Source organism: Alosa alosa, chromosome 15 (genome assembly GCF_017589495.1).
Source record: "Alosa alosa isolate M-15738 ecotype Scorff River chromosome 15, AALO_Geno_1.1, whole genome shotgun sequence".
NCBI classification, from domain to species: domain Eukaryota; kingdom Metazoa; phylum Chordata; class Actinopteri; order Clupeiformes; family Clupeidae; genus Alosa; species Alosa alosa.
In genome coordinates this window covers 19,513,691-19,536,533 of record NC_063203.1, presented here as the reverse complement: position 1 = coordinate 19,536,533, position 22,843 = coordinate 19,513,691, and the positions used below count along the sequence as shown (strand labels likewise).

Here is a 22,843-nt window from a genome sequence, read left to right as displayed (position 1 = left end):
GGAATAAAAAAGGCAAAACAAAAAATAATAAAGAAAAAAATAATCAAACATTTTGGCATCCCGTGTCATCTTTCAAGAACAATGCTTGGATTCATGCTGGCAACAGATAGACCCATGCCATAGAAAAAATGTTTTTTTGGAATTTACAGTGTTTATCAGACTGTTATTTCCAAATGAATGATTATAAATACTCAGAGCTAGGTATAAGAATATGCTGAAACTGAAGTCCATTTGGTAAATTTCAGTGCTGGGTGCCAAAAAGTATCTACCAAACATAAAATCATGTCTTAATATCCACCCTCTACTGGACACAAAATCTTAATTATTCGCTACAGCTTGCGTCGCGTAAATGAACAACACCTTAATGCAGCAACATGTCACTCCCCGCAACACTTCAGTGGCTTGTCAGACAACAAGTAACGACGATGCCATCTCTGGAATGCCACAATCTGTCACTGTAATGGCGGAGGGGAAAACCCTGACGGGTGACATTACTTTTATTGACCTTTTTATCATGGGCCTAATGGAAAAGCATTGCAGTTGTTCAGCCCAATGTTTCAGTGCCCATCAAATTTTAATATAAAATCCATTTGCACTCAAAGGCCACAATCTACTGCTAATAATGGCATCGGGTAATGACTTTTCGAGGCAAAAAGACAATGTTTCCTCCTGCAGTCTAGTCTAGAGTGCTGTTCTAATTGGTGCTGCCTGGTCCAATTGGTGAAATTTTCAATTCTTGCGCTGTTTTTTTTTTTGCTGCTGCCATGTCAAAATCTGGCAGGTCTAATCAGACTTATTTTGACTGTGCTTATCTTAAACTGTTAAGTCAAAGCAATGCTTAGTCTGCTAGATCAGGGGTTCCCAAACTTTTCCACGACAAGGCCCCCCAAATACCACTAGGTTCTGGCCAAGGACCCCCTTGATGTGTTATTAAACCCATCAACAATACTACGGCAAATGTAAAAATACATTAAGCTAATCCTAATAATTATTTTAGCCACCAGCACTTCGCGATGGAGCACACAGTGTGTAAAAATTGCATTTCTAAAGGGCTTTCTGCTATATGAGAGCTATCACTTTACTATTATTCCCAGTCATTATCATGAAAAATATAATGTTCAGATATGCGACAAATTATTCTAATGGCATTGTATAACAACCCTCATAGTAAAAGGTATATTTTACATTTTTCAAATGCATTTATTTTTTATTTTTCCTTCCAACTTGCTGAGGCCCCCCTGGCACCCGCTCACGGCCCCCACTTTGAAAACCACTGTGCTAGATAACAGTAATGTGTGGGGAGTGCTGGAGTGTGTGGGTGTCTTAAAATATTTGAAGAGATAGCTAATGTTCCGGTTTATTACACATACACATTCTTGTCTTAAAAACAGACCTCACCTTTGGGAAACTTTCCAAACCATTGCTTTCATGAATGTGTGCACACGCACACACACACTGTGGTACACATACTTAAACTTCTTAGATTTGGCATGAAAGGCCACAATCTCTGCCGTCTCTAATGAAAGTGAATGATTCTGAGGAATGGTCTGTCCTGTAGGAGCAATTGCAGTGTCTTAGTCAGTCATTCAGATCAAATGCACATCTGCTTAATCTTCTGCAGGAATCCCACCAGGACGGGCTGATAATGAATGATGTTACTGCTTAATCCATCAGCAAAACGCAAGATCTTAAATGATCCTACTCCATAATGTGCTCCCAAACCAACACATCTGAAATCCAGATCCTCCTGAGAGAGGCTGATTCTGTGTACACACACACACACACACACAGACCTTCCCACCTTCAAGAATCCCCCAGGTGTAGCCTAATAAGTACCTTTCTAAATGAGAACAAATTTGGAACAGAGGGAGAGAGAGAAAGAGAGTACCCCCCTCCTCGTCCCCCATCCATCATTTTAATGAGCAGAGGTGAGCAGCTCCTCCTCGTTGCCATCCGCAGGTGATTATGGATATTAGGCCCATACCACACTGCCGCCGTGGTTACAAGCATGTAATGTCATAAATAAGGGCCCTATGGAAGGAAACGTGAGAGGATGTCAGGTGCTCTGGCTCGGTCATTAACAGAGGGAGAAAGATCGAAAGAGAGGAAGATGGAGATGGAGCCTGGGGTGCTGGAGGTAGCGGGCTTCTGCTCCGTTTCCAATTAGAAGTCCTAGCAGCAGTAGCACCAGAGAGGGTTGAAGCGTAGGATCTTTGGTGAGCCTTAACTCTGATGTAGGAAGCCCGTTTTGGCTCTCCGGAGTAATGCGGCTTTGAAAAGGCAGAGTAGTTTCATCTGGTCACTCACAACTGCTTTCTTGCAGATGTTCTAACAAGAAACACGAGACGTAAATTATGTGGCACAAACTTGACCTTTGTGAAGTTGAACGCTTCTTATTTTTTTTGTAATTTTTCGCTTCCACATCCAGACTGGATAATTAACCTAACTCAGAAACTGGGATGCAATTAAGTGAACAGCTGTAGGCTGCCTTATGCCACATCTCCCTCTCTGACATGTCTGTCCCTAAGGATGCCCGTGGGTAGTCCATTGCCGGCGCATGTTGGTCAGGATGCCTACCTCCTTCTGCAGGACTTGACTGATTACTGCTTGTGTATACCAATTAACCTCAACCCTGCCCAACGGATTTATGAAGATACGGAAGTTTCGTTTGGCAATAAATGCACTAAATCACACATTGTCTTACATCATGAGTGTAGTTGGAGTTCATGTTTTCCGTTTGGTGGCTTAGAGCAGCAGAGGGAGGTTTCTGTTTAAACTACCAGAACTAGGAGAGCAAGACTCACTGTAGGTTACAGAAAACAAGGCCACACAAGAAACACAAACACCTAATCTGTACACATGTCAGTCACCATCTCATTCTCTGAATATTGGACTATCTAAACTTGGCACAAAAAGTAAGGAAATGTGTGGTTGGTACATTATTTCTCTGTTGTTACCATGTTTTTTGGCAATAAATCTTATATTGTTGGAAAGCCTGTTCTTTCAAATGGTTTGGCCCCATTTGTAAGGAACATGCACTTGTGGGGATGAGCACCAGAGCTGAGTATGTGAGTTGCAACCATGAAAAATGTGCCAAATCTAATCTGCCATTGCCAAACAGGTTATTGCTGTTGCTAATGACACTTGTTTTGAGCTTCTGGTACCCCCAGGTGCTGATTGGCAGCATGGGCCCTACTACTGCAAGTACAGCTACAGTCAGTAAGTGTCTGCTCCAAGAATCGGCATGCCGCATTTGACTAATCTGGATAGGGCCCTTGCGATAGGGCAACTTCAAGCTGGTGTTCAAAAAAACCAAGTTGTGGCATTATTTGGAGTGAGCCCTTAGCCTAGAAATCTAGACACACCCTACATCTTGATGTGGGTCTGGCTCGTCAGGCTAGTGAGCCCTAGTACCATCTCCAAACTGAAGACCAAATCGGTCTTCTACAGATTTCCAGTCAAAGTTTACAGGACGATATGGCCGACGGCTCCCTGCCCAGACAATCGGGAACCGACTGCACACAGCCAATCTCCAGTCTCATAGGGCTGCCAGGAGTCCTGCCATGACTGCCTTTCACCATCAGGCCCGTTTGCGCTGGTGTCGGCAACATGTGGAGGAACGTTATGTTCAGTGATGAGTCCCGATTCTGGACTTATGGGATGGGATGCCATTCCACAGCAGTGTGTGACCAGCATGAGGAGGTGGTGCCAGGCTGTTGTGGCTGTGTATGATTCTTCCACACGCTACTGAGGCTCCTGGTTGTGAAATTAATAAAATTGTTTAAATGCAAATAATTCTGTGTTCTACAGCCAAGTGTACTGTCTAGATCACTGTATAAATGTGCTTCTGAGCTTAGGAACGAGTGTCACTGTGGTACAGTAAGCCTATTTGTCACCAAATTCACCCCTGCTTACTTTACCTCATGCCTAGCCCAAAATGACTCAATGTTAAAATGGTCACATACAAAGGCAGCCATTATAATAAACTTAGCACAAAAAGTAAGGGAACTTTGAGTTGGTAGATTATTTCTCTGTGGTAACGATGGTTTTTTTTGGGCAATAAATCTTATACCGTTGGAAAGCTTGTTTAGTTCTCTTTCAAATGGTGCCCCATTTGTAAGGAACATGCACTTGTGGGATGAGCAGCAGAGCCGAGTAGCCTATGTGGGACGCACCCATGAAAAAATTGCCAAATCTTCTCTACCATTGCCAAACAGCTTATTCTGCCATTGACTCGGTTGGTGTTTGGTGGATTGGATGATTGAAGTTTGAAGAAACATGACATTCTAGAAACATATTGCATACAACCCTACAAATGTGTGGGTCAGTCAATTCCAGGTATACAAACTATTATACAATGTACAAACAGATGAGTCTCAAAGGATAACTATTCTGCATTGGTTTGGAGTCACTAGGTCACATGAGTTGGGAGGTATTGAAAAAAAGGAGACAACTCCTTATGGGAAATAATGTATTTTCTTTAAAATATTCATATAAAATACAGTGTGCATACAGTGACCATAAAAAGAGGTGTATCTGATGAGTCCCATATAGGATAACTATTCTGCATTGGTTTGGAGTCACTAGGACATATGGAATCTGTTTCTTATATGAAATAATGTATTTTCTTTAAAAAAAAAAAATCATATAAAATACAGCATGCATACAGTGACTATGGTGTGTCTGATGAGTCCCATATAGGATAACTATTCTGCATTGGTTTGGAGTCACTAGGTCACATGATGTCAAAGCTATTGACAAAAAAGAATATGAAGGTAATTCAGAAGGTACTTTATAGACGGTCACTAAGTAGGTCGGCTGGGAGCAAGTAGACAGGTCACCTGTTTGTACATTGTCTGCAAACACGGGGTGAAACCGGCTGCATTAAAAAAAAAAAAATCTGTCGAATATCAAATATCAAACTAACTTCACCTCGGTTCTCGACCGATTAGTGGGTTAGCGATTAGCTTTAATAGTGCTGTGCGTGCAAATGTCCCACTATGGACGTGCATACCATACAACAACTGATGACAATTGATTTATTAGGGGTTTGCACGGCGTGTCATCAGATCTGGACATCGCCATATTGGAGATACTCGCCTCATTAGAAAGCATTAGGCACTGAAGTAAATCCCTAACATCAAGGAAAATGGTTAATTATTGCCGTGTTTTAGGTTGTACCAATAGGTCAGACTGAGAAAAACATCTGGTGTAGGTGTAGCGGACGGAATCTACATCCGCATAGTAAGGGTTACACCTGTTCCCTGGATGACTGGAAATTACAAGATCTGTGTCCCTAACCCCCAAGTCAATTCGCCTCAGACCTATGCTGCTTTCACTAGATGAATAGAATAGTTTAGGCTTCAGGATTTCAGTGTGTCACAGTTAGGGTTGCAAAGGGGCGGAAAATTTCCGGTAAATTTCCATGGGAAGTTAAGATGGGGAATTTTGGAAATATTCCATATTGGAAACTTTCCATGGGAATTAAGGGAATTAATGGGAATTTAGGGGAACTAACTGGGAATTAATTGTAATGTAATCGAATTGTATCATATCCAAGCATAAATATAAACAGAATTCATAAGAAAACATACATGCAAAATGTTTTTAACAGATATTTCAACAGATTTATTTGTAAGTAGAAAAGAACAAGTTATAATTATTTTATTGAATATTGAACATCACTTGTTTCATGGAAGAACAAAAACAGGAATGTTGGGTTAAATATTACTCATCCCCCAACCCCACTCATTCAAAAATGCACCTCCATCCAAAAATCCCCATAAAATCCTATTCAAAATGTTAAATGAAAAAAGCCCCTCTCCCACCAAAACGTCCCATTAAACATGCAAATCTTTCTTCAAGCAATCCTCTGCATTTTTGTTCAGTCAATGGGCTCTTCCTGGGCCTCATTAACATCCAACAACATGTCCACTTCCTCAACATCCAACTCTGAGTCTTCCTCTTCAGTGTCACTTTCCAGCCTTGTTGAGGATGGCTCTGTGTCAGGCTCAAAGAGCCTTAGGTTTGCCCGAATGCCAACCAGTTTTTCCACTCTCACATTTGTGAGCCTGTTGCGAACCTTTGTGTGCGTGTTCCCAAACAGGGACCAGTTGCGCTCGGAGGCGGCTGATGATGGTGGGATTTGGAGGATGATGGAGGCTACCTTCCCTTCCACCAGGTGGCTGCAGATATGTGCTGGCATGACAGGTAATGCCATATTCCATCCCCTTTCCAAAGGCCTTGCTTTGTTCGATACTTTGCCAAACTGCCTAGAACTTTGCCTTTATCAAGACCCAGGTGGTCAGACATGGCTGTGATGACCGCATAGGCACCGTTAATCTCTTCCCCAGAAAGTATGCCCCTGTCATATTTTGGGTCCAGCATGTACGCTGCTGCATGCACCGGCTTCATGCAGAATTCCCTCCGCTTTTCCAATGACTTGACCACAGCAGTTTCCTCTGCTTTCAGTAGTAGGGAAGTGGGCAGGACTGTCTGGATTTCTTCTTTGAGTTCTGCAAAAAGGCACTGGACATCTGATAGGATTGCACCATCACCCTCTATCTTCGCTATTGCTGCTGCAATAGGTTTGAGGATTTTCTGACTGCTAGACACTCTTTCCCAGAACACATCATCTAAGATGACCTTCTTTATGTCACTGTCGATGCCTGCAGACGCGGATATGGCCATCTCTTGCAGAGACTCCTTTCCCTCCAGAAGGCTGTCAAACATGGTAACAACGCCACCCCATCGTGTTATGCTGGGGAGCTTCAGTGTAGTACTCTTGTTCTTTTCCTTTTGCTTTGACAGATATGTAGCGGAAGCTACTTGTTTGCCTTTCACATATTTCACAACTTGCTTCGCTCTTTTGTTCAGGGTGTCCATTGTTTTCAGTGCCATTATATCTTTTAGGAGAAGATTGAGTGTATGGGCAGCACAGCCAATAGTAGTTAGATGAGGGTAGGTCTCCTCCACATGTGCCCAGGCAACCTTCATGTTGGCTGCGTTGTCAGTGACCAGTGCAAACACCTTATCTGGTCCAAGGTCATTGATGATCACTTTCAGCTCATCTGCGATGTCTGGCCTGTGTGCCCGTTTTCCTTTGTGTCTACACTCTTGTAGAACACAGGCTGAGGAGTGGTGACTATGTAGTTAATAATTCCTTGTCCCCGGATATTGGACCATCCATCAGAGATGACTGAAATACAGTCAGCTTTGACAATGGTCTGCTTGATATTTGTTTGAACTCGGTTGAACTCTTCATCCAGCAAATGAGTAGACAGTGCATGTCTGGTTGGGGGAGTGTATGCTGGTCGGAGAACATTCAAAAACCTCTTCCAGTACACATTGTATGGCAGCATCAGGGGTGAGCCAGTTGCATAGACTGCACGAGCGAAACACTCATCTGCATTTTTCTGGCTAGCTTCATCCATAAAATCAAAGAATCCTCTGATGCCAGAGGGACCAGGAGCTGATGAGAGGGTATCTGACTCTGACACAGCTGAAACGGATTCATTTTCCCCTGGAGGGGAACTCCTGTTTGCTGCATGTGTTGGGCCTTGAGGATTTTTTTTGCACTTTGCAATATGCTGCTGCATTTTTGTGGCATTCTTCACGTATGTCTTATCACAATACTTACACATATATACAGACTTCCCTTGTACATTAGCTGGTGTAAAATGTCTCCACACATCGGATGGTGCACGTGGCATTTTTCTGTAAAATAAGACAAGAGCTTGTAAGAATACTAATGCAATGGCATGAACAGATATATAAATAGTAAGGCTAGCTGAACAACTGCAATGATTTTCAAAACATATTGCAGAGAAAAACCGCCACATGACTTAGCTAGCATCTGCCTTATGTGGTAAATGAAGTTATGCTATCTTATTTAGCATCTAACTTATCAGTTTGCGATCTACTACTGTAGATGAATACATTTGTATGTGATATTTGCAATTTATACATTTAATATATTTCCCCATAAGATCATAAAAAAACTCACTTTGTTTAGTCCACAGGCTCAAATGTGTGCCTTCAAAAGTCTTGTGCTTTGGCCTCAAAAGCGTGGTCTAGTCTTCTAGAAATCTTCTGTACATGTGATGGAGGCATGCACAGTGCCTGTAGGGGGTTTGGTCTCAATAGCCATGCAGTAAGCAGTGTGCTATGTGCATGTGATTGGGGAATGGCATGGATATTCAAGTGTATTTGAATGGCATCTGTTTGTTTTAGTCAAGATAATGCTAAAATATACTTTCCTTAACTATATTTAAGTTCCCTATGAAGAACCAACCTTCAATTTTGAAAATTCCCAGTTTATTCCCATAAATTCCTGTTAATTCCCTTAAATTCCCATGGAAAGTTTCCATCTTTGAAAATTCCCGGAATTTTGCAACCCTAGTCACAGTGATGACCTAAAGAGCATAACACGTTCATAAGTGTGGGTTTGTTAAGTGTCACTTACCCTGTGTTTTCCCCAAACTACACTATTCTGACAGCAGAGAATGAGGCGCCCCTACTCCAGAGAAGATTACCTGAAATCAAAATGAAGAACTTCCCAGCAGAAACAGTATTTGAAAAGTAGAAAATAAGTGCTGGTTTACTGTACTATCGCACTTGTAAAAAGATATGAGATAAAATACAATGAAATAAAATATTTTGTCAATCAAAACAATCAATGAGTTTACCCCTCATTCTTGACAAATGTAGACACACAAAATGGTTGGCCAACCTTTAGAGAATGAGCGCTCAAATAATGCTATTCTTAATGCTCAATGAATTCAATATAGAACCCTTCAGTTCAATGTCACAAATCAAATGTCAGAATACTATTCAACCTTGAAGTAGCCTACTAACAGTTATTAGCAAAATAGTACAATAACATTTGCCATAATAAAAAAGATAAAATGTCTCAGTCCAAAATACACAATTCAAAACGAAAGTGTTCAAATGAGCTCCTTGTAATTCAGTCTGTATGGTTTAACAAAAATAATTAGATTAACTTCCTCCTCTTTACACAGTCCGAAGCCGTTAACAAAGTAGCAAAACAAATAGCAAAAATCCTTCGTTTCAGTTCTAGCAGGAGCTATTCCACGGTAGCAAAAATAAACAAAAATCAAAGTCCACTCGCAATATAGTTGCTGGCAAATGACACAAAATTAGGTTACTTACCCCACGTTCTCACTTTAACTTTCACCCGGCCGCTGATGTCGTGGATAAGTCTCTGGTTGGCAGGGAACCGTTGAACTTAGCAGCGTGAGTAGCCCAATATCAGCTAGCCAACTCGCAAACGACAGTTTAACGCTCCTTCCCTCGGCAGGTGCACTGAGCCTCACTCTCGCACGTAGGCTACACACTCCAAAAGCCAGGAATCACAACAGAACTTTGCGCTACTAACTTAAACTTCACTATACTGAACATTAACACCGTTCTTCTTAATTATCTCCTTCTCATATAGCAGCCATTCACACGTTACCGCTATTCTCTGTCCTCTTCACGTAACTCTCACTCTCCCTCCCACTTCCGGTGCAGATCTACTCCACACTTCTTCTATGGTATTTCCACATGCTGATTGGTTACGATTAAAATATTTTAAAAGTAAATATATTTTACATCTGTCACATGGGTATCGACTTCCAAAAAGTTATTAAAAGACCAGGGAGAAGGGATGGGCGATACACACGCAGCGACCCTCTCTGTCCCAACCCGATACGGTGTTTTGTTCGCGTTTAAAAGTGTTTGTCCGAAAAGTTTTACGTGTTTCGTCTTGTCTTACTCACGTCGTACTACAAGTACAGCAGGCAGTTTTAATTGACATCTGCAAAAGCAAGTTTTGCAGCGTTCTGGACTTTGCAACAGAGACGCTAAAGGAACTTCGGACTACTCCGCCTGCAACAACACCGGACTTCGCCTGCTACTCCTCCCGGAAAGAAAGCGTCGGAAGCGGTGTGCGAGGAAGCAGAAGAGGGGCAAGCGAGGCGTCCGGGCCAGGCTAGCGGCCAGCCCAACTCGCCCAGCCATACCATCCATTCTCCTGGCAAATGTATGCGATCACTGGACAACAAAATGGATCACATACGACTGCTGAGATCAACGAACGGACAGTAAGTAACTGCTGTGTGCTCGTCTTCACTGAGACTTGGTTAAATGACAACATTCCGGACTCTGCTGTACAACTGGAGCAGCTAGCATGCTATCGAGCAGACAGGGCCATTGTAAAGGGAGGTAAATCCACGAGGAGGAGGAATCTGTGTTTACATCCGTGGACGAATGGTGCGGGACACTGTAGTAGTATGCAAACACTGCTCACCACTGGCAGAGTTTATGATCATAAAGTGCCGTCCTTTTTACCTGCCAAGGGAAATTACTGCGATTCTGCTAGTCGCAGTATACATCCCGCCTACCAACAACAACAGCGATAAGAACGCGGCTCTTAGTGAACTGTACCAGGCTGTCAGTGAACAACAGACGGCACACCCAGACGGTTTCACCATCTTCACTGGAGATTTTAACCATGCTGATCTAAAAACTGTACTTCCAAAGCTACACCAGCATGTTGATTTTCCAACAAGAGGAGATAACATCCTGGACCTGGTCTACACTACACACAAAGGAGCATACAAAGCCACCCCCCTCCCCCACATTGGACTTTCAGACCATATCACTGTTATGCTAATGCCCGCATACAGACAAAGGGTAAAAGCGAACAAACCGGTTCGTAAGCAGGTAAAAGTGTGGCCTGAGGGAGCCTCCGATGCTCTTCAAGACTGCTTTGACACAACAGACTGGGAAATGTTTAAGCAGGCAGCCACTTACAACAACCGGACAGACATAGAGGAGTATACAGACACTGTAACCTCTTACATCACCAAGTGCATCGATGATGTGACCCACACAAAAGACATCATCACTCGGGCTAACTGGAAGCCATGGCTGACAGGGGATGTCCTCAGGCTGCTGAGGGCCAGAGACAAAGCCTACAGAGCTGGGGATGAAGCTGGCATGAAAAACAGCGAGAGCCAACCTGTCCCGTGGCATCAAGGAAGCAAAAAAGGAATACACTCACAAGATAACCACCCACTTCAAAGACAGCAGGAACTCACAAAGCCTATGGCAGGGCATTCAGGCCCTCACGGACTACAAGCCCGCGCCACAGAGCTGTGAGAGCAACATCCCTCTGCTCAACAACCTGAACCGCTTCTTTGCTCAGCTTTGAAGCACAAAACAGCACCTGCCCACAGAAGACCCATCCCCCTCTACATGAGCAGCCCCTGTGCCTCTCTGCCGACAGCGTGAAGAGGACACTTGCTGCTATCAACACCGTGAAGGCAACAGGTCCAGACAACATCCCAGGTCGTGGCGCTGAAGGACTGCGCGGGGGAGCTTAAGGATGTCTTCACAGACATCTTTAACACTTCCCTGAAGCAAGCCATCGCCCCATCATGTTTCAAAGCTGCCACCATCATACCTGTGCCAAGAAAACTGCTCCATCCTGCTTCAATGACTACCGCCCTGTGGCACTGACACCCATCATCATGAAGTGCTTTGAGCGGCTTGTCATGTCACATATCAAAGCCATTCTCCCCCACCCTGGACCCCTTCCAGTTTGCATACCGAGCCAAGCGGTCTACAGAGGATGCAATCTGCTCTGCCCTCCACCCAGCCCCTCACCCACCTGGAAAAGAGACTCATATGTGAGATTGCTGTTTATAGACTTCAGTTCTGCATTCAACACCATAATACCACAACAACTCATCTGCAAACTCGACAAACTGGGACTCAGTACCTACCTCTGCAACTGGCTACTGGACTTCCTCTGTCAGAGGCCCCAAGTAGTACGTGTTGGCAACAATACCTCAAGCAGCATCACACTGAGCACAGGGGCCCCAAGGCTGCGTGCTCAGTCCGCTGCTCTTCACCCTGCTGACGATGACTGCACTGCAACCTACAGCAACAATCACATAGTGAAATTTGCTGGCGACACAACTCTGGTGGGTCTCATCACCAAGGGGCGACGAGACTCAATACAGGTTGGAGGTCGACCATCTGACCACGTGGTGCAGGGACAACAACCTCCTGCTGAACGCCAGCAAGACCAAAGAGATTGTTGTTGACTTCCGGAGAGGTCACACCCAACACCTGCCACTGACCATCGACGGTGCTGTGGTGAGAGAGCGAAAGCAGCACCAAATTCCTGGGGGTGCACATCAGTGAAGACCTCTCCTGGACCACCAACACTGCATCACTGGCTTAAGAGCTCAGCGCCGCCTGTACTTCCAATGAAACTCAGGCGAGCAAGTGCTCCACCAGCCATCATGACCACATTCTACCGAGGCACCATTGAGAGCATCCTCTCCAGCTGTATCGCTGTGTGGGCCGGAAGCTGCACTGAATACAACAGGAAAGCCCTGCAGCGCATAGTGAACACAGCTGGAAGGATCATTGGTGCTTCACTCCCCTCCCTGAAGGACATTTACACCACCCACCTCACCCGCCAGGCGACCAAAATTGTGAGTGATGCAAGTCACCCCCGGCCACAATCTGTTTGATCTACTGCCCTCTGGGAAGAGGTACAGAAGCCTGCGCCTCCCCAAGACTACCAGACTCACCAACAGCTTCATACACCAAGCTGTAAGGATGCTGAACTCTCTCCCTCCTCTCCCCCTCCACCCTCAGCTACATAACATCCTGGACATTGGACCCACAATGGTCCGCCTGCACTACTCCACTTGCACACTTGAACACTTGAACACTTGCACACTTGTACACTTTACAACTTGGTGTTGTTGTCCTGAAAACACAACACTTCTGCTGCTCTTACATAACTTGCACCACTATGCCACTTTCTTTATTACTCAGGTCAAACAGAACTACCCAAGCCTCTTATTGGCCTGACTTTGCACTAGTTTTTTTATTGACTGTCTATGCACAATTTCAACAAAATTTTGCTGCTCTTATTTTTTCATTATTATATGTGCCCTCTTATTTACTTATTTACTTACTTTTTTGTTTACTTGAATGTTATGTTTGTCTGTGGACTTAAAATTGGTAAAATATGTCTTGTCTTCACCGTGGGATAGTGAGAAACGTAATTTCGATCTCTTTGTATGTCTGGAACATGTGAAGAAATTGACAATAAAGCTGACTTTGACTTTGACTTTGACTTTGAATAATGCCAGAAGTTATCAGAGGAAGGGGGGCGCTTGTGGTTGAACTTGGTACTTCGTCTCCCTCGCTCATATGAATCTGCACTGCCAATAATCCGTAATTTCTCGAAATATCGCGCCTTTTCTTGTGGTCCAAGCAAGGGGGCAGGCGAATTCCCGGAAGTAGAAGAATCAATGGTGGCTGGAGGGACCACTTCTCTGCTAACCCCATAGAAGCCCATTCATTCTAGGATTTTTTTGAAATACCATAACTTCATATAGCATATATCCTGTGCCGATATTGTAGCTTCTGTGTTATCTACATAAACAATAAAAGGCAAAACAAGACTCGACTACCTCGTACGTAACGTTAGGTTCCCTTAAAAAGAATGTTTAGCATGTCCGGTTGAAGGGAAGCTAAAGCACCGAAGGGAGATAACCGTATTGTTTGGGTAAGAAGCGTAGTCCAGCCAGCACGGAAACTCACGAACAAAGCTATGTAGCCTACAGCATTGTATGTTAAGGTAAAGAGGCAAGTAAACCTAATGAAAACGGTAGTTTTACCATTAGGTAGTCAAACGATAATCATTTCAGAGGTTTTCGATGGACTGACCGTAAGTCAGAAAAGTGGAAAGAAGATTAGCTTAAGGCTATACGTTTTTTTTGTTTTACCATGACTGTTTTTGAAGATGATGTGTGGTAGTTTCAACATTAACACGACTTGATATCGCTTGTGAGGATGATATTAATAATAATACATAAATAAATGTTTAACTTTGAAGGCGAAGGAAGTGTGAGAAGAATTTCTGTAGGCTATCTATCATATGAGTTACAAGATTCAGTTCGATGGCTAACGTCACGAAGTTAAGTGCGAGTCTGCGCAGTACTGGGGGGACCAACTGAAAAATCTTTCAATTTGACGCGGTGCCCTCCCATTGAAAACGACGGAGTCTGTTCGTCCATTTCTTTTACTGTCTATGGGTCCAAGTCCTGCCCTATATGCCTTTGCATCTTAGACGCATTTTGATGAGCTTTTCTGTTGTTTACTTCCAAGGAGACTTTGTGCACATCCCAGGTGCTGAACAAAAAGAGTCAAGTTTTTTAGGAAAAAAGTTCGCACACTCCTTGGTCTTCTTTTGTTGAGTTTATTTTCTCATTTGGCACATGACGTTTCGACCTTACGGTCTTCCTCAGATTCACTAGCAAACACAGGCTTGGTACATGATCTAAATCACCTGTCTAGAGGGGTGGAGTCAACTCAGTGATTCATTAACCCTTGCAGGTACAGCATGCAAGCTTGTGGCGTGACTAAAGCCAAATAAAAACATTAGATAGAACCTTACACTTTGTACAATAACACAAGCAGATGTCTAAAGGTACAATCATCAACAATAAATAGAGTTCATCATGTAAAATTCAGTACTCAATGCAAATATTGGTCACAGTCAATATTAGAGGAAGGGTCTAATGTCTAAATCTTCATTGAGCCCCCTTGGGGCCAAAGTTCCCAGGTGGTGGATCCAGAAGGCCTCTCTTTTTAGAAGCAGGTTGTCTGTGTCTCCTCCTCTGCGGTGTTGTTTTACATGTTCTATCCCTAAAAATCTTAAGGTTGAGAGTGGGTGACCTGATTGGTTAAAGGGAACTGCCAAAGGGCTCTTTTCATTGTTGTTTCTGATATTACTCCTATGTTCACTTATTCTTATCTTCAGGGCCCGGCATGTTTTACCTACATAGGCTTTCCCACATTGGTAGTGCTGCATGTGATTTTACCTTTAACATGTAAATTCTTTCCTGTTGTTGGGTGGGTGAAGGAGTGAAGCTGCATTGTATGTGAAGCGGTCTTGTGCACAACGGCCACAAGGGTAATTCCCGTCTGGAATGTCGCTTAAGAAATGTTGCGATGTTGGTGCTGGTGGACAGTCTACCTTCACTACATAGTCCCTGATGTTGCGTGGCCTCTTGTAGATAATCCTTGGGGGCGCCTGGAGGCTTTTTGGGCATGTCGGGTCTGACTGTATTATATGCCAGTATTTTAGCACCACTTGTTTGATCTGCCCCGCCACTGGTGAGTAATCCAAAATGCATTGAACCTGATTTTCTGTTTTCTTACAGTGAGATGGTATAAGGCTTTCAGGCTGGGTAATGCCCCTTACCTTGTTTGCCGCTGATTGAAGGCAGTCTTCAGGGTAACCCCTAGCACGGAATCTCTCCAACATGATGTCACTTTGCTCTTTGAATTCTTCTTCTGAGCTGCAGATCCTGCGCACTCTTTTCAGTTGACTTATGGGTAGGCTTCTCTTCAAAGGTGGAAACTATCAGCACGTAACAGTGTATTACGGTCAGTTGGTTTTCTGTATATGGTGGTTTCCAGACCGTCATTTGTTCTCTTGATTTGAATATCAAGAAAACTAATGCTGTGTATATCAGCCTCCATAGAGAATCTTAGGCAGCCACAAGACGTGTTGAGAAACATGTGGAATCTCTCTAGTTCCTCAAAAGTGGCATCATATAGGACTAGGATATCATCCACAAAGCGTTTGTAAAATTTTATTGAAGTGAAGTGAAATTGAAGTGTGATTTATTTTCTCGGAACGGATGTACAGGACTGAGCGGCGGTCATATTTTGTACCGCTATGCGGTACATCTAGTTAGCCATGACATTACTAGGCTATGAATCGTTCGTTCATTTTTGTAAAAAAATTTTTGAGGTGGGGGGGTTTACAAACTTATTCAAAATCATCCCCCCCTCTGGTTTTTACACAAATCGCACCCTGGTCATACGTATGATTACTGTGAATGTATGTGTGTGCGTGTGTATCTGTTTATGCACATGTGTGCACATGGAATGGGTGAACATGACCCCTGGAGGCAAACAAACGGAAAAAATTGGTCAGGCCCTACAGTTCTCAAGATATTCACAGAAAACTGTGTCTGCCCTACCCTCCTTTAGGGGGGTTCAGTACAGCGGGGGGGCTACAGATCAAAACGAAAATGGTTCCATGCTATCCATGTGGGGTTACATGCCCACCAAGTTTCGTGTACCCCGGTCTTTCAGTGTCCCGGGAATCCTTGTTGGTGTACGGTCACTAAATGTAAATGTCATACAAAAAAAAGGGGGACCTCCTAAGCCCTACGGTTCTCGAGATATTCACAGAAAACTGTCTCCGCCACCTACAGGCCAGTTAGTGTATAAACATAAATTAATTTATTGTGTGGCCCCCATGAACGGAATTCCACGAAACTTGGCGGCACCCAGAGGGTGTCAAATAATGATCCTACACTTCCAATTTTGTGCAGTTTTGACTATGTTAGGGTCACAGATACCTGCAGGACACAAACACCCCATTTTTACTTTTTTGCGTTTAACCGGGTGGCTTATAATGTGGAGTGGTTATAGAATGGGTTGACATGGCCCCTTGAGATCAACATACAAAAAAAATGGTCCTCCTAAACCTACGGGTTCTCGAAAGATATTCACAGAAAAACTGTTCGCCCTACCCTCCTTTCGCGCAGTCCAGCGGGGGCTACAGATCAAAACAAAAACGATGGTTCCATGCTATCCATATAGGGTTACATGCTCCACCAAGTTTCTGCTTTACCCCGGTCTTTCAGTGTCCAGGGAATCTTTTTGACGGAAATTTGGACATGAAAAAAAAAAAAAAGAAGAAAAAAATCTGACTAAACCTATATGACCGCCGCTTCGCTGCGCGGCAGTCATAAATAATGCATTATGCTTTTGAAGTAACTTGCCCAACACTGTGAGTGAGACCAAAGTAAGTGTTCGAAATAAAACATAGGCTACTGTACTCTCCTGATAACATGAGTGGAATGGATTTAATGTGGACGCGAACATAAAAAGACGCAGAGTGGCTACATGATACAGTGCACGTTTTGTGGTGAAAATATTCCGCCTTTTAAAATCAGGTGTAGTCTAATCCGAATTGCAGTTAAAACCATCAATTAGACAACAGAATCAGTAGGGTACCCGTTTTGTTACATTGTACCAGGCCTACTGTATGTCAAAAGCAGACTTGGATGAAGCTGGTAAGGATTAAACACATGGTTTCCACACCATGGTAATTAAGATAATTATGTTATTTGAAATGAAAACGGTAATTTGTTAAACAGTTTTATCGCGGTTTACCATTACACTGGTAATTATATCCCTAGTCGCAGGTGACATCTTGGACTAACTTGGATCAATTTGGCTTTGTTTTCAGCCAGAAAGCCTTAACATGGTCTGATCGAGTTACCCGAATTGGAGCTAGTCCGTATTTCTATGACATCAACATTAATGTTACAATGAAAGTCACATTTACTAAATGAGTTTGGAAGACGTGTAAACACCTTGCCCAACAGCAAAACCACTAACCTTAATAACACTAGGAGCACTGCTAACTTGGGTCTTTTGCTTCTCAGAACAAGTTAGGGTAACACTTGTGATTTTGTTTAGCACTCATCGCTTATTAGGGCATCGATTGAGGTGTAATGCATCTGAATGTTGTTCTATTCACGTTTTCTCTAAATCACCTTAACTCTGGACATGAATGGAATCTACTTAGAGAACCAAAAAAAAAAAAATATTTTTACACATCACATTTGTATGTATATTTTACACATATACACCATGAACTCCGAGTCATTGCCATGCTGATAACACCCAACTGTACATCGGCACCAACACTCTACCCAGCTCCCACCCACACTACTTGTCTAAAAATGTAAAGAGTCGGGGTGGGATCTGGAAAGGACCACGTTGCGGGACTCGAACCCGCATGTCATGTATGTGTTAGCTGGTGTAGTCTTTCTTTATGTTGTACCTCATGTGTTTACCCCGTGTATTGTATGTGACTACCCGGTTTGTGTATTGTGCCTGTTTAATTGACCTTTGTGTTGCCTGTGTTATGATGTACGTGTGTAACCAATAATACCATTCTGAGACAACTTTGCAAGATTGTTACAATATATATATATTTTATAGGTTAGGCTTAACTGTGTCCAAACAAAGATCAGGTGTACAGTTATTTACTAAGCATTGTCTGTATTTACTGTGACACACACCATTTTCAGGAAGTGCGATCATTCCCCCATCACACTGCACAACTGCTCTTAAGAAAATGAACTTGTTAAGGAAGGTCAATCTCCACAAATTCCATTTTAAAGACAGACTTGACAAACTTTGATCGAATCAAAATTGTCCACATTACAGATGAAGTCTTAAGTAAATACTACAGGATAGTCAGTAGAGAGGTTGCTAGTCAGCTTAACCACCAAACTGGACCCAAATAATGACTACACTTTAAAAAAAGGAAAGCCGATGTTAGATAAGATCAGGCCTTTATTGAATTCAAAATGGAGAAAGCCCAAGTGCAGAAAATGATCCAGATGAAAGGGAGTTCCATTTAGCATGAGTATTCTGAGCGGCCACTTCAGGAGTCATCACGGGAGTCTACAAGGATAAAAAGCAGCCTTTTACTTACTGTACAATACAAAAAGCCATTGAGTCAACCTGGGCCTGGTTAACCAGGTGACTACTAGTTGATTTTATGAGCAAGCTACAGTCTGAAATATGAGCCAGGCCAGCCCACAATGTTCCATTTCTGCACCCTTGCTCTAAAGGGGGTCCTTGTACAGCATGTTGTTGGGCCCAACATGAGCTGCCCAATTTTTTTTTTACATGGAATAACACAAGATTATAAAATGCAAAAACCAGGATGAATACAACACTAGAACTAAGACATTGGTGAGCAATCCCACAATATGCTATTGCTCCAATATGGGGCTGGATTAAAAAAAAACCACCAGAAGTTTGACTACTGGCACTGATTTTAAGATACCTGCTGGGCTAAAAATTAACCACAACCAAGCCAGCCCAGTGCTCAGTTTCTGTACCATTGCTCTAAAAATCAATAAGACTCATGTGGAGTAGCTAATAACATAAACTGCACCTTCACAGCTCTACAATCTACAAGTAACTAGCATTGGTCTTCTGACACCAAAAGTTCTGCACATTTCTTGCAGACACAAAATAGTCATGATGGAAAAGTAGTAGAAATGACTCAAATCTTAAAGCAGATTCTGATGCAGAGCACCAGGTCTAACAGCTGATCAAGATTGAAATTCCAGACTTATTAATAAAGTGACAACTCAAATCTCCTTAACAGGTAATATGACAAAAAGCCAAACAATTACCAGTGATGGTGGTTCCAACTTGGGCAGAGGTAGTCCCATTTTGCAGATTCAGTACGGTGGTTAACACACCAGCATCCTCACTCGCACCATCTTGGGATTCCAGAAAAAAAAAAAAAAAAAAAAAAAAAAAAAACAGAAGTGGAAAACAGTCACTCATCTTATTATTATTTTTTTTTTTTGACCCTAGTTATAATTTGGAAAAGATGCAAGACAACAGAAAAATACAGAAACACACATCAAAATGTCAGGCCCAGCTGTTACTTGACATCAATAACATTCTGATTCCACTACACTTAAATTGGACACTTCATTAACACCTGTGTTTGCCCTACTATTTCATGTTAAAAAAAAGGACATTTCTGCTGCCTGTAACACAAGTGAACTCAATTGATTCTGCTGAAGAGTTATGCCAGGTTTAATAAATACACAGAAAGATCAGTTGGAGCATTTTTCTGGAGATTGAGCATTAGCTTGGAGATTTGTTTAAAAACACATTCTACAGGTTAGAAAAATACAAGTATTGTGATAAAATCTGCTTTCTACAGGAGATTATTCACAAGGCAGGCATCATCAATTAGCTCAGACTTGCTGAAGAGATGTGCCAATTAAAAAAAAAAAAAAAAAAAACATCACTTGGTTTACAGAGAATCATTGGAACCATGTGGTAGGACAGTTGAGACAACCTGACCATTGACAGTCAGTGGACTTCAGTCAACAGTTCTCTCAAATGCAGTGGTCATTTTCAATGATTTTGAAACCCAAAAACAGAAATGCACCAATTCCCTTACCAGTTATTCCACCTGATGAAGTTGTCTGGTTTTGGGGACTTGAAGTTGCAGTTACCACATCATCGTCACTCGCCCCATCTTTGTATTCCACATAAGTAGTTTAGTGAGGGGTGGAGGTGGAATGGTCCATAGGCATGTACATATCCACAATAAAATGTTACTGTATCTATTAAACTTATGAAGCCACAAGTGACCCAAGGTCCTTACCAGCATCTCCAGTTTGGGCAGCAGCTGTTTGATTTTGGAGACTTGGGGTTGCAGTTACCACATCATCTTCACTTGCTCCATCTTTGTATTCCACATAAGTGTAGTTTAGTGAGGGGTGGAATGGTCCATAGGCATGTACATATCCACAATAAAATGTTACTGTATCTATTAAACTTATGAAGCCACAAGTGACCCAAAGTCCTTACCAGCATCTCCAGTTTGGGCAGCAGCTGTTTGATTTTGGAGACTTGGGGTTGCAGTTACCACATCATCTTCACTTGCCCCATCTTTGTATTCCACATAAGTGTAGTTTAGTGAGGGGTGGAAGTGGAATAGTCCATAGGCATGTACATAACTACAACATGCTACATTTATGAAACCACAAGTGACCCAAAGTCTTACCAGCCTCTCCAGTTTGGGCCTTGGCTGTTGTCTGGTTTGGAGACTTGGGGTTGTCCCACATCATCTTCCTTGCTCCATCTTTGTATTCCACATAAGTGTAGTTTAGTGAGGGGTGGAAGTGGAATAGTCCATAGGCATGTACATAACTACAACATGCTACATTTATGAAACCACAAGTGACCCAAAGTCCTTACCAGCCTCTCAGTTTGGGCAGCAGCTGTTGTGATTTTTGGAGACTTGGGGTTGCAGTTACCACATCATCTTCACTTGCTCCATCTTTGTATTCCACATAAGTGTAGTTTAGTGAGGGGTGGAAGTGGAATAGTCCATAGGCATGTACATAACTACAACATGCTACATTTATGAAACCACAAGTGACCCAAAGTCCTTACCAGCCTCTCCAGTTTGGGCAGCAGCTGTTGTCTGGTTTTGGAGACTTGGGGTTGCAGTTACCACATCATCTTCACTTGCTCCATCTTTGTATTCCACATAAGTGTAGTTTAGTGAGGGGGTGGAGGTGGAATGGTCCATAGGCATGTACATAACTAAAATGTTACTGTATTTATTAAACCACAAGTGACCCAAAGTCCTTACCAGCCTCTCCAGTTTGGGCAGCAGCTGTTGTCTGGTTTTGGAGACTTGGGGTTGCAGTTACCACATCATCTTCACTTGCTCCATCTTTGTATTCCACATAAGTGTAGTTTAGTGAGGGGTGGAGGTGGAATGGTCCATAGGCATGTACATATCCACAATAAAATGTTACTGTATCTATTAAACTTATGAAGCCACAAGTGACCCAAAGTCCTTACCAGCCTCTCCAGTTTGGGCAGCAGCTGTTTGATTTTGGAGACTTGGGGTTGCAGTTACCACATCATCTTCACTTGCTCCATCTTTGTATTCCACATAAGTGTAGTTTAGTGAGGGGTGGAGGTGGAATGGTCCATAGGCATGTACATATCCACAATAAAATGTTACTGTATCTATTAAACTTATGAAGCCACAAGTGACCCAAAGTCCTTACCAGCCTCTCCAGTTTGGGCAGCAGCTGTTTGATTTGAGACTTGGGGTTGCAGTTACCACATCATCTTCACTTGCTCCATCTTTGTATTCCACATAGAGGCCTTAGTTTAGTGAGGGGTGGAGGTGGAATGGTCCATAGGCATGTACATATCCACAATAAAATGTTACTGTATCTATTAAACTTATGAAGCCACAAGTGACCCAAAGTCCTTACCAGCCTCTCCAGTTTGGGCAGCAGCTGTTTGATTTTGGAGACTTGGGGTTGCAGTTACCACATCATCTTCACTTGCTCCATCTTTTGGTTTCCACATAAGAGGAAGACAGAGGGAAGCCAAGTCTCAAGACTAACACAATAAATCAGACTTGCAGAAACTTATACATGAAAGAACTCCTTAGCAGTTACATCAGATTGTGCCGTAGCGGTCTGATTGTGTGGATTAGGTGCTGGAGTGCCTGCTTGGACACCTTCACTTGCGCCACCTTTGGATTCTGTTTAAGTTTAGACATTTAAATGAAACACAACCAACTTGTAAGAACATGTAAACGTTACACTACAACATGAAATACTCACCCTGAGCTTCAGTTTGGGTGTGGTTGTTGGGATTTGGTGTTGTTGAAACATCAACCTCATGGGCACCTACTTCCGTGACATCCCTCTTTGGAAGACCGAAAACTGTTCACAAGAACAGAAGAAATTATTATATAAAATCAAGATTTTAAAATCAATTCAACTGCCAAAAGCTACTTAAACCACTCACCATTACTGAAAGTAGCAATCAGAATCAACACAACAACCTTTGCCATTACTGCCATGTTGAACCACCAAAAACAATGGTAAGGGTGAGTTCAAGCAGGCATTATGGAGGCTTATAAAGGCATGACACACTCGTTCTCAATTCAATGATAATTAGAATCACACGAGTTCCAGGTGTGTATCGTTTAGCGATTCATGGGGCCTGGCCTAACAATAGTGAGGAAGGTGTAGTGTCGCAGGTAGAGATGTAACGGTATGACAATTTAACCTCACGGTTATAGTAATCAAAATTATCATGGTTTTCGGTATTGTTGCGGTATTTTAAAAGTGTGTTT

General features: G+C 42.7%; 1 protein-coding gene across 5 annotated transcripts; it reads right to left on the bottom strand.

The window, feature by feature from the left end:
* Window positions 1–18,465: 18,465 nt before the first annotated feature.
* On the bottom strand, window positions 18,466–22,590 carry LOC125308727. 5 transcript variants are annotated; one of them, XM_048265291.1, is made up of 11 exons: window positions 22,513–22,590; window positions 22,326–22,427; window positions 21,969–22,049; window positions 21,544–21,624; window positions 21,329–21,412; window positions 21,127–21,210; window positions 20,539–20,619; window positions 20,333–20,413; window positions 20,126–20,203; window positions 19,338–19,427; window positions 18,466–18,594 (listed from the first exon to the last, which is right to left on the bottom strand). In XM_048265291.1, exons 1-11 carry the CDS (start codon window positions 22,565–22,567, stop codon window positions 18,575–18,577), a joined length of 837 nt encoding a protein of 278 aa, XP_048121248.1. In that variant the 5' UTR covers window positions 22,568–22,590; the 3' UTR covers window positions 18,466–18,574. The 5 variants fall into 5 exon arrangements, with proteins under 5 accessions (XP_048121248.1, XP_048121249.1, XP_048121251.1 ...); XM_048265292.1 differs by lacking the exon at window positions 20,333–20,413; XM_048265294.1 differs by lacking the exon at window positions 21,127–21,210.
* Between the last annotated feature and the right edge of the window lie 253 nt (window positions 22,591–22,843).